The sequence below is a fragment of the Xyrauchen texanus genome, chromosome 2 (assembly GCF_025860055.1).
Source record: "Xyrauchen texanus isolate HMW12.3.18 chromosome 2, RBS_HiC_50CHRs, whole genome shotgun sequence".
NCBI lineage: Eukaryota > Metazoa > Chordata > Actinopteri > Cypriniformes > Catostomidae > Xyrauchen > Xyrauchen texanus.
The window spans coordinates 32,763,594-32,775,127 of NC_068277.1; the positions used below are offsets into that span (position 1 = coordinate 32,763,594).

At 35.4% G+C, this 11,534-nt stretch overlaps 3 protein-coding genes across 4 annotated transcripts; 2 read left to right on the forward strand and 1 right to left on the reverse strand.

Annotated features, from left to right (window-relative positions):
* Positions 1–1,246: 1,246 nt before the first annotated feature.
* On the forward strand, positions 1,247–5,186 carry LOC127663498 (ceroid-lipofuscinosis neuronal protein 6 homolog). Its single transcript, XM_052155101.1, has 7 exons — positions 1,247–1,502; positions 1,660–1,777; positions 1,882–1,980; positions 3,531–3,719; positions 3,835–3,890; positions 3,981–4,100; positions 4,905–5,186. The coding sequence occupies exons 1-7, from the start codon at positions 1,456–1,458 to the stop codon at positions 5,170–5,172; spliced, it is 897 nt and encodes a 298-aa protein (XP_052011061.1). The 5' UTR covers positions 1,247–1,455; the 3' UTR covers positions 5,173–5,186.
* A 1,061-nt stretch (positions 5,187–6,247) lies between these two features.
* LOC127663506 (calmodulin-like protein 4) lies at positions 6,248–7,842 on the forward strand. Its single transcript, XM_052155113.1, has 5 exons — positions 6,248–6,372; positions 6,459–6,489; positions 6,807–6,947; positions 7,310–7,498; positions 7,643–7,842. Exons 1-5 carry the CDS (start codon positions 6,262–6,264, stop codon positions 7,738–7,740), a joined length of 570 nt encoding a protein of 189 aa, XP_052011073.1. The 5' UTR covers positions 6,248–6,261; the 3' UTR covers positions 7,741–7,842.
* Positions 7,843–7,979: 137 nt separating this feature from the next.
* On the reverse strand, positions 7,980–11,208 carry LOC127663516 (testis-expressed protein 9-like). 2 transcript variants are annotated; one of them, XR_007972987.1, is made up of 4 exons: positions 11,038–11,208; positions 9,531–10,898; positions 8,886–9,013; positions 7,980–8,423 (listed from the first exon to the last, which is right to left on the reverse strand). XR_007972987.1 is itself a non-coding variant. In XM_052155125.1 (4 exons), exons 2-4 carry the CDS (start codon positions 10,795–10,797, stop codon positions 8,324–8,326), a joined length of 294 nt encoding a protein of 97 aa, XP_052011085.1. In that variant the 5' UTR covers positions 10,798–10,898; positions 11,038–11,208; the 3' UTR covers positions 7,980–8,323. The 2 variants fall into 2 exon arrangements, 1 of the variants encoding a protein (XP_052011085.1); XM_052155125.1 differs by having other exon boundaries at positions 10,732–10,898.
* Positions 11,209–11,534: the final 326 nt, after the last annotated feature.

The window sequence follows — 11,534 nt, forward strand, 5'->3', positions numbered from 1 at the left end:
TGTTATATGGATAGCCATTTGCTATTAAAAATGAATAATTGTTCATTTGTACACAATTAAAGGAATATTCCGTGTTCAAGACAAGATAAGCTGAATCAGCATCACAGTGCTGATTACCACAACAACTAATTTCGACATGTACCTCATTTTCCTTTAAAAAGCAAAAAATGTGGTTTACTGTGAGGCACTACAGCACAATGAAAGTTCATGGGGAAAAATCATAAACGTTAGAAATACACACTATTTCAAAGGTATGGCCACAAGACGTAAGCAATATGATTTTAGTGTGATGAACACCATTTCTGTGTAAAGTCATATCCAATTCTACAACTTAGTTGCCATGGCGACGTAATGGTAAACCCTGATGATTATTTGGGGCTTTTATAGTCTTAGTTTGGGGTTTTTAACTCTCCAAAAATGGCCCTATTCACTTCCCATTCCAAGTGCCTTACTTTAACCTCGATTCTTGCTTCTTCTTCTTCTTCTTTTTTTCTTTTTTTTTTTTTATAAATGGAAGGACATGCCAAAATGTTTTTGTTGTTGTTTTGTAATAAAATAAAATGGCTAAAAAAAATAAATAAATAAATAAAAAAAAATATGTGTATGACTTGTTTGATCTTTTTTTGTGTTCAGCAGAAGAAGAAAGTCATACACATCTGGGACGGCATGAGGGTGAGTAAATGATGAGAGGATTTTCATTTTTGGGTGAACTATCCATTTAAAGAAATGCAAGACTTTCTAATCCATCACATGGCAGCATTTAATAATTAATGGATATCCATGTTAATAATAGCAACTCATTTAAAAGTGCAGCCTGAAATCATAGAAAACAAACTAATAGGGCTACTAAACTTATAATAATGCAAAGTTGTAATTGGGAAATTGAGAAAAAGAATGGGCATGAACCTTTTTTCAAAATCAACAGTTTGGGTTCAACTGATCTTGGCCATGCAGTAACTGGTTAACGTTTGAAGGCTGCACACATCCATGTATTCTCTAGGAAAATGAATTTGATGATAATAATAATAATAATAATAATAATAATAATAATAATAATAATAATAATAATACAAGTATATATATATATATATATATATATATATATATATATATATATATATATATATATATATATTTTTTTATTATATATTTTCTTCCCACCCCCTCCCCAATTCCATCAATAGTCCACACTCCAGCACAGTAGGTGGCGGGAATGCACCTATTATTGAATCGGTCTTCACGTGATTCAAATTGAGCTAGACATCCATATTTAATTCACTGTAAACATGTACGTTTCTCCATGCATTTTAAGGGGCTTAGACCTGCTTCATTGCATGGATCTGGCTTAAATAATGTATGTTTGGCTACATCGTTGCAAAGTATTGGGATTGAAAGAGATCTGATGCAACGTAATCGAGAAGTTGTCTTAAAGGAATATTCCAATCACATGTAAACATGCGGAGACGACCACAGTCTGAAGCTTTAACTGCGTCATATCTCAGGTCTGAACATTTTCATTACTTTGCAAGAGTAGTTGCGTATTAATCAACAATGTTAAAGCGTCCAAATGCATAGCTAAAACTACTTTACTTTGTTGCATATATGCACATATGTGGGCAACAAATGGTAACATCTAATATGCTGTACTCTGTTCAAAAGGAGGACTGGAAGCGAGAAAACCGTTTCTGCAGCAGCACAGTCACAATTTCACACAGATCTCTGGCTCTGTTTCACTGTGCAGAACTGGATACTGGACTTTGGGAGGCCAATTGCTATGGTACACTTTAAAGATGTGCTTTATGCATTAAATTGAACAGAAACTGGAGGTTGTTTTTTATTTGATTTATAATACCAAATAACAATTGTATGTTCTTCATTTAGATCGTCCTGCCTCTGGAATGGTTTCCTCTGAATAAGCCCAGTGCTGGAGACTATTTTCACATGGCGTATAATGTCATTACGCCATTCTTATTACTGAAGGTACAAACTAGTAATGAACTAATAATACTACGATAAAAAAAGAAAGATAGAATGAATACTTATAAACCTATATATATATATATATATATATATATATATATATACACACACACACACACATACATACATACAGTGGATATAAAAAGTCTACACCCCCCTGTTAAAATGTCAGGTTCTTGTGATGTAAAAGAAGGAGACAAAGATGGAAGCTATTTTAAGGTTTTTCATTTTCATTTTTCCCCCTCAAAGATTTCAGTTTGTTTTTCAATTGAATTGTTCACATTATAGGTCATATTAAAAGTGGAAAAATTCTGACATGATTTATCTTTATCTCATTGTTTTACATCACAAAAACCTGACATTTTAACTGGTGTGTAGACATTTTTATATCCACTGTATACACTAACGGTGGTGTGTATATATATATATATATATATATATATATATATATATATATATATATACCACAGTTAGTTCCGGTCCTCGAATCTGATTAGACGAGAGACATACCATGAGCACTGATGGAGTGTCAGCATCAGCACTCAGAGGCTTTACTGTGTGTATCATCCCGCGTTCATGCTGTTCTAAACTAAAGTGTATCTGTAAGGAGTTACTGGCTTTTTATTTTTTAATTACATATGTTAGCCAGCAGGTGGTGGCAAAATATAATTTTTGTGTGTAATATGAGCTAGTTTGTGTTGTAAAGTGAATCTGTTAGTCATTGTTTACATGGAACTGCACTCCGTGATCGCTCGTATTACTAATATATTACCAAAGCTAGGAAATAGCTTTAAACGGCTTTAAACGGACAACTTCAGGATTAAGGCTCATGCTGAGAGACACAACAGACTGATTTATTACAGAACTTAAGTGCTTACCTTTTATCAGAGTTTCCACATTGGATACATACTGTTTAAAATGGCGGAGGACATCGCTGTTTCTATAGTGAATGATTCTTGTGCACTGGCTACCGCGAAATAGAGAGGAATACCCCCGTTTGGACGTATATTTTCCACTAAAAAAGCTGACTGCATCTCTGAGTGGCAACAGGTGATTGCACACGCTCCATCTCTCTCTCACACACACACATCCAACGACTTGTTAGAAACAGCACAAGCCGTGATACTATTTCAGAAGAACTTTTTGAATTATTAACAGAGGCTTGGAAGCATCATTTGTTTTGAACCAGCAATGGCAGATTCTGATTCGTTGCGTAAGAAAGTACTTCCATGCACAAATGCGTTTTTATGGCCATACTTGGTTTTTCCAAAAAAAATTTAATGTACTTGTTCATTGAACTGTTGTATATAAGCAATATCACACTCGCAATCATGCGATATGGCCCTACATCAGCACTGCTGTGATTACCTATGGCACTCGGCCTGCATCCAAATCAAAACAGTGCTGATGTAGGGCCATATAGCACTCTTGCTCGTGTGATATTGCTTAAATATATATATATATATATATATATACTTTAATTTGAGATAAAACATGACAAATATACTGTTGTTCATCTAAACATGACTGATGTTTGTAACCTGATTTAGCTGATCGAGAGGAGTCCCACAGCCCTGCCTCGCTCAGCTGTTTACCTCAGCATCATCACTTTTGTCATGGGAGCCAGCATACACCTGGTGGGAGACTCAATTAATCATCGTCTCATCCTCAGTGGATACCAGCTTCACCTTTCTGTCAGAGAGAATCCCATTATCAAGGATCTAAAGCCTACCTCACTGGTAGTTTAATCTACACATCAACCAGATTATGTTATCTGAAGAAACTAAATCCTAGCTATTTCTGAATATGTAGTGGTTTCAGTCATAAAGGCAACTAATCATGTATATTTTTCAGATTGATTCCTTTGAGCTTCTGTATTACTATGATGAGCACTTAGGGCATTGCATGTGGTAAGTATCTGTATCTCCATCCAGATGTTTCTCCTATCACCCCCATTTCTATCGTGCTTTAAGGATTTACAATATTCTCCCTCCTTATAGGTATGTCCCATTCTTCCTCATCCTCTTCCTGTATTTCACTGGCTGCTTTACACAAGGTAAAGATGAGAAGATGCCTCTCTCAGGTTGGCTGCTTCTTGGTCCCAGCACAGTCTATTATTGGTAATTAAACATCTGATTCCTTATATTTTCGTGGTATTCTTTATCCACTGTCAACAGAATTAACATTGTCATTGTCAGTTGTATGCATTGGGTTTAAAGTCAATATGAAGCAACATTCACAGCCCATTTTCTGCAGTATTGTGATGAATATCCAACAAGAAATACAGAGTATTTAAACAAAATATTTTTTTTTATTGTAGGACTTAATTTTATGTACTAGGAATTGATTGTATTGTAAAAAGAGGGTCTTACATACCAGAATGTGTTGGGGAAGTGTTGAAATTAAGGGGGATTGGTAACATCACCCAAAAGGAACATTGTTTTATAGGCGAAACATTTTGATGACATTTTCTTTTTATATTAACTTTGATTCATATAGCATATGCTTTTATCTAAAGTGACTTGCAAATGAGGAATACAGCAAAAGCAATTCATTCAAATGAGGCAATAATAAGAGAAGTGTTGCAATAAAAAAAGTTTCAAATTGCTCAGTACAATTGCAGAAGTACAAGTAAAGAGGAAGGCAAGAGACCGGTGAAAGTAGATTTTTTATTTTTTTTTTAAGAATAATGTGCCCTCATGAATTATGTACAAAAAAACAAACAATGCATATTAAAGTTTCAATTTCAATGTCATGTTGACAGTTGTATTATTGATTTGTTGCAATTGTTTCTGTCACTGATATATGGTCTCTTTTGATTTCAAAACTGAATCCTAAGATTCTTCAATACATCAACACAAGCGCAGAAATTAAATGCATGTAAGTACAAACATTTTAATGGTGAATGGTCTGATATGTTTCAGGTATCTGATTACTGAGGGGCAGATCTTCGTCCTGTATATCTTCACCTTTTTTGCCATGGTTGCCACTGTGATGCGTCAGAGGCGGATGGGGTTCACGTTAGACAGCAATGGACGTTTCCTCTTCTATAACTTCGTCATTACTCTCGGATTAGTGCTGATTTGGGTCGCATATCTGTGGAATGACAAAGTTTTGCGCAAAAAGTATCCCGGGATCATCTATGTTCCTGAGCCTTGGTCCTTTTACACCTTACATATCAAAGGCAGTTAAAATACAGCAATTACTTAGATTTCATATTTAAACTAATTTTTATCAATATTTAATTGATAATGGTAACTTCACCTAAAAGTTATTGTTTTTCTTTGACCAAGTTTATTGCTGATACATTTACTGAAACTGAAATTACTGTACTTGAATTGAAAGAGACTCATTTAACAAACTTAAAGGGATAGTTCACCCACAAATTTAAGTTCTCTCATCATTTACTCACCCTCATGCCATAGATGTGTTTGACTTTATTTCTTCTGCTGAACACAAACAAAGATTTTTAGAAGAATATTTCAATATTTCACTTGCATTGTATAGACCTACAGAGCTGAAGCTCCAAAAGCACATAAAGAAGCTCCAAAAGCACATAAAGGCAGCATACAAGTAATACATAAGACTCCAGTGGATAAATCCATGTCTTCAGAAGTGATATGATAGATGTAGTTGAGAAACAGATCAATATTTAAGTCCTTTTTTTTTAACTAAATATCCACATTGACATTCTTCTTTTGTTATTGGTGAGTTGCATTCTTCTGCAACTACTGGGCAGGGAGGAGAATTTATCGTAAAAAGGGTTTTAATATTGATCTATTTCTCATTTCACACCTATCAAAAGGCTTCTGAAGACATGGATTTAACCACTGGAGTCTTATGGATTACTTTTATGCTGCCTTTAAATGCCTTTTTAGAGCTTCACTTGGGAGGACCTGCAGAACTGAAATATTCTTCTAAAAATCTTTATTTGTATTAGATGGCAAGAGGGTGAGCAAATAATGAGAGAATGTTTATTTTTGGGTGAACTAATCCTTTAAAGTTTCAGTGTTAATATGGAGTTGAATGGAGACAAACTAGCTACTGCACAATACCATGTTTGTAATTTGTAATAAAAAATGTTTGCATTGAATTACAAAAATGTGTGTCTGTATTGAAATATTGTTACTTTTATGTACTTCCTACATCCAAATAAAGTTGACACTTGTTTTTACTCACTGAAAAGGCCTTTATTTGAGACCTCCAGTGTGACAGTCATGAGCTGCACCTACTGTGGCAGACAGGATAATATGAGAGGTGGAATCCTATATCAATGTTCCTATGACAACAAGGATATCAATTACGTCAGCACTGCAATGGACTTTAGATCCTACAGGTAATCCAGAGGGAGTGACACTTTCCTTGAACAGCTTAAACGGGTGTACAGCCATGGTAAGTTTGATGCTACTTTTCTGAAAAAAAGTTTAAATCACATTATTTATTTTTCAACTAACCTACTTTTTAATCTTGCTTTACAGGCAAAATTCTTATCACAAACTCAGATTGATGGTGAGCTGTTATTCTGCTATATTGCGCCATTAACACGTGTGCTATAAGCTTTGTAGTTCATGAACATAGGAAAGTAATGCAAAAAAACATTTTAAACTTTGAAATCTATTTTGAAACAGTACATGTACAGTACATGTGATTTATGTTATCGGCAATAATAAAAAAAATTACAATTGTACATTTTAGAGTTTAGGAAGTTTACTGTTTTTGAATTTATTACTCAATTTTTCAATTATAGTCTTTGAAACAGTTACTTGTGTGAGTGCATGTAATATATGGATGCAAATTTACTGAATTATTTTCTTGTCCCCATGCAGAGTTCAAAGAATGTTTCTCCCTTTATGATAAGAAGCGAAAGGGAAAGATTGATGCCAAAGACCTTATCACGGTCATGCGCTGCCTGGGTACAAGTCCCACTTACAGTGAAGTGGACAGACATCTGCAAGTCCACAAAATAGGTAACATTTTGATAGAAATCAAAATAAACATTACATACAGTTTTGAATATGAATTATCTACTACTGTTGATCTGCATCAAACCTTTCCATATCATTTCTTGCTGTGTGTGCTCTTCCATACTTTGTCATGTGTCACCTGTGGCTAATTTGGACTAGTGCTGTTTAAAAAACTAAAAATTCTCAACATTCAGATCACTAGACAGGCCATATATGATTGTAGGGACAGTGTAAGGGCCCTTTGAGATACTGGAATCAAACATAACACAATCTGGGGGGTTTGAATACTCTTATTTATTTTGTGGTCTGAATGTATTCTTTGCCTTGTTTAATTTGACATCTTATATGCTGTATCCTCAACACAGAAAAGACAGGGGCGCTGGACTTTTCCATGTTTCTAACCATGATGCACAGACAGATACAGCAGGAGGATCCTAAGACTGAAATTCTGGAGGCTATGCGTATGACGGACAAACACAAGAAGGGCTACATTCTGGATTCTGAGCTGCGGGCCAAACTCACTGGCCTGGGAGAAAAGCTCACTGATAAAGAGGGTATTAAGATTTAGCTTCTGGATTTATGTTTATATATTCTAAGATTCGCTATTGTGACATGAAATTGGGCAACTGTGTTTAAAATTGAAAACCCTATAAGACAGAATGAAATGTGTTGTTCTTTATGTTTGTTTGTTTTTTCAGTGGATGAGCTTTTTAAGGAGGCTAATGTAGGACCTGATGGACGTATTCACTATGAGGAGTTCACCAGAATGGTCACAATTCCTGCAGTGGACTACTAATACATGAGTATCTGTTGAAGAGTGGGATGGAAACTTATCCTGGGTAATGCAACTATTTACTGACAAGAATGGGATTTTTTTTTGTTTTGTTCTTTGTATACGCTGTATGTAAAAAAAAATCTCAATTGATTAAATTATAAAACCTAATTTCAGTGTATTTTGAAATATATTTGGTATTCACCACTAGATGGCAATCATGAATCTTATCTGAAGAAATGTGGCAGAGCTAATAGAACCAAATTCATCCAGTTCAACCGTAGATCAACAACTCAGTGAGCACTTAACACTTCGTCTGTACAAAGTTTTGTACTTTTAAAGTTTTGTACAAGCTGTACAATCTAAAAAACTATGAGACACGGTTATTCCCCCAATCCAAAGATTACATGAACTCCTCTTTGATAAAGGACAACGTTTTGGCAGCTTCGAAATGCATCTGTTAAAATAACAGTACAAACATTAAACGCTTTAAAGAAAGTGCCATTGCTTAGGTATGATATTATTGTAATTGAGAATGATATTTTAGAGTTATTGTTAAAAGACTGATTTTTTTCTTGCCTTCTGTCTTTTTAAAAATCTATTAGCTTCAGTTACTTAAAACCTGTGATGAGCTCAGCCTTTTGTCTTTCCAGTTTTCTGTTCTCAGCTTGTAAGTGTTCAGTTCTTTGCTGCTCCTTTGCTGAATCCTTACGGTGAAAAAGAAATGAAGTCAGACAAAAATGCATTATCAATATGAAATACTTAAGACCTTAATATGATTAAATAAATTTTGACCTAGTTCACCTGCTAAGATAGACCCTTACTTTATTTTAGTCTGTAGTAAAAAAATTTTTTCATAAGCAACATTTCTTATTTACAGTAAATCTGAAATATTACAAACCAGTACAATAATAGGCTAAGCAATGAGCAGCAGATAAAACATCTGACCATAAATAGATTTAGTCTTAATTCAAAGTACAGTAAAGAGAATTGTACCAATTATGCAACTATTACATCCCGATCACATTATGGGTTGCTAATTACATCAAGAAGAGTTGCAGTACAACAAAGATTGCTAAAGATTTTGTTACAGATCAAAACGCTCCATTATACACGGGTGGTTGGATCACTCACTGAATGAAGCAAAGGTTTATTCAAGCTCACATTACCTTATTTCTTTGAGTTTAAGTTGAGCTTTGGTCTTCTCAACCTCCTCAAGAGCTCTATTCAACCGCACCTCTGTAGCACTGTGGGTGCTGGCTGCCTGCTTATGGGCCCTCTTCATGCCTTCCAACTCCTAGGATTTACAAAGACGGACAATTACGTCCTCAGGAAATTGGGCTTTATCAGAAGTTTACTTAAAATAAAAACACTGTACAAAATGTGCTTACACATTGCAGATGTCCAAATGAAGAATGAATGGGGTATTTGTTTAAAAAGTTGGATTGTGGACAGGGGTAGACTTTTTTAAAGTCACTCCACCCCAAACATCACTTTGAAGTAAGATGACGTGATATGGCCCATTCTGATATGACATTTTATTTGACTATACTATTCTCTATACTTATTCAGTTTCCATGTCCCTGTCATAAGGGGAAGATCTTTGCGTTCCAAAGATATCTGTCCCAGAAGGCTAAGTGCAGTGTGCTCTGCTCTCTGAGCAGCTGTGGCATAGTCTCACTTTACACACAGAGGGCAAATCAGGTTAAAGGGCTCATGCCAGAGATGCCAAAGCTCTGGATCTGGGCACAGCTCTAATTAACAGGAATTGTGGAATAGAAAATGGGTTCAGATGCACAAAATTTTGAATAAACCTTATGCAGTGCTGCCACACAACACCCTCACACTTTCTACTGGATTCTTCAGCAAAAGCCCTTTGCTTCTCAGTCAGCATCTGCTGGCCATTTGTGGCCATTTGTAGTCTTGTCCATTGCTCCTCCATGTCCTTTACTTTGCTGTTTAAATTACTGTTTTCATTATCCTTTAAGACAAATTAAAAAGGGTTATAACAAGTGTAACATGACCTGTCAACCTTTAACACATCTCAAACTGCTAACATTCAAATTTTGTCTTCAAAAGCCTGATTTGAGCCTCTGGAAACATGAAATGATTATGTTTATGAGTGATGCTTTAAAGGAATAATTCACCAAGAATGTAAATTCTCATGCCATCCTAGATGTGTATGACTTTCTTCTGCAGAACACAAATGAACATTTTTAGAAGAATATTTTAGCTCTGCAGGTCCTTTCAATGCAAGTGAATGGTGAACAATTAAAGCTAGCAGGTACAACTCCATTTGCTAGAGAACTATAAATAATGGCTGTTATAGCCGGGCTCAAGGTTACAAACACTTCCTTGAAAAGACGAGTTGAGATGACATCTGACTCACAGCTGGAAGCCTTGGAAACAATATCTGCTAGCTGAGCAGAGGTAACTGGATGAAAAAAAGTTAGTGAATCTGTTGGTGAACAAATCAAAGGGGGAACATATGATGATTGCTTAATGGAAGCCTTGATCTCCAAGACTTTATTATCAAAAAAATTTAAAAAGTTCTCAGGTTTCCCATGATGGAACAAGAGAAGAAGCTGCCAAGGGATTTAGTTAATTGACTTAAACAGCAGAGAGAAATTTAGACTTGGCCTCTTTTACTGACTTTTGGTAACACTTTAAGCATGCAGTTAAACATTCATATGAGACTTGGAGTTTGGAGTCTCTTTTACACTTTTGCTCAGCCTTACAACACTCTTGTCTAAGAGAGCGGGTGTTACAATTTAACCAAGGCTGGGCGGTGCCCTTTTCCTTGGCTTAAGGGGAGCAACAAAGTCTATAGAAAGGAGCAGGATTTAGTATAAACCTCCACCATCTCTTCAGTGTTTAATTTGTCAAAGAAGACAGCATCCGCAAAGTTATCTTGATAGTACTCTAAGATTACAATAGTGACATGTTAAATTAATGTATAATCCACAATGCAAATATCATGATACAGTAGCATTGAAGTTGGCCTCTTTAACCTACCTGCACCCATCTCATCCCCAGCAACTGGCATGATGTCATCCTGCAAGTGTTCCTCCATAACATCATCACTAACTCTGTCCTCAATTAGGCTAATTGTCTTAGCTAGTGAGAAATCCCCAAAGTCCTCAGGAATGGCAACATCCTCAACCACAGTCTGCGATGCTTTTCTACAAAAAGAAAAAAAAACTGTTGACACTACGCAAACATTTAAAAGACAAACTCAAAGCCAACTCATTACGTGCCTTACATAAAGCTTTTAATTAAATAAAAAAAATAATAGATTTACTGGAAAATCGTTTTGCTTACAGAGCCTGGCTTGTTTGCAGACTTCTTATTTCTCGTTGCCTACATATCAAAACAGAAATGGGTTTCTGTAACTAATGGGGTGCACTTTGCACTGATTGATTTTTGATTGGTATGTTGTTTACCTTTGTGGTGGGCTGCTTTGAAATGGGTTCTTGTTTTAGATCTACGTTCCTAATAAGACAGACATAAAGTTATGCTGGCAGACAGCAAATTATGTTGATTATGCTGATGTTTTAAATATTCTAGTCAATAAAAAAGGCAGTCATTGAACTTATTAGAGCCCCTTACCCAGAAACAAATTCAGAGTCAACATCAATTGAGAGGCAGGAAGAGATTGGCTTTGAGAGCACCTCATTTTGATCCCTCTGAAAACCATTGTCAAAAACATATACAGTCAGTACATGGGTTTGATGCAACATCAAAAATATGCCGTAAACTTTGCATACACATAAAAGAAACCGTACATGTTTCTCTCTTTCAGATATTTATTTTTTAAT

Bases quoted from the DNA above. Each gene is read 5' to 3' on its own strand.
- LOC127663498 (XM_052155101.1), top strand. From the start codon at position 1,456: ATGCGGAGACGACCACAGTCTGAAGCTTTAACTGCGTCATATCTCAG. The intron at 1,503-1,659 runs GTCTGAACATTT...TCTGTTCAAAAG, and splicing joins TTAACTGCGTCATATCTCAG to GAGGACTGGAAGCGAGAAAA. The intron at 3,720-3,834 runs GTAGTTTAATCT...TATATTTTTCAG, and splicing joins ATCTAAAGCCTACCTCACTG to ATTGATTCCTTTGAGCTTCT.
- LOC127663506 (XM_052155113.1), top strand. From the start codon at position 6,262: ATGACAACAAGGATATCAATTACGTCAGCACTGCAATGGACTTTAGAT. The intron at 6,948-7,309 runs GTAACATTTTGA...TCCTCAACACAG, and splicing joins TCTGCAAGTCCACAAAATAG to AAAAGACAGGGGCGCTGGAC. The intron at 7,499-7,642 runs GTATTAAGATTT...TTGTTTTTTCAG, and splicing joins AAAGCTCACTGATAAAGAGG to TGGATGAGCTTTTTAAGGAG.
- LOC127663516 (XM_052155125.1), bottom strand. From the start codon at position 10,797: ATGATGTTATGGAGGAACACTTGCAGGATGACATCATGCCAGTTGCTG. The intron at 9,014-10,731 runs GTAGGTTAAAGA...TGTAAATCCTAG, and splicing joins TGGGGATGAGATGGGTGCAG to GAGTTGGAAGGCATGAAGAG. The intron at 8,424-8,885 runs GTAATGTGAGCT...TTTCACCGTAAG, and splicing joins CTTAAACTCAAAGAAATAAG to GATTCAGCAAAGGAGCAGCA.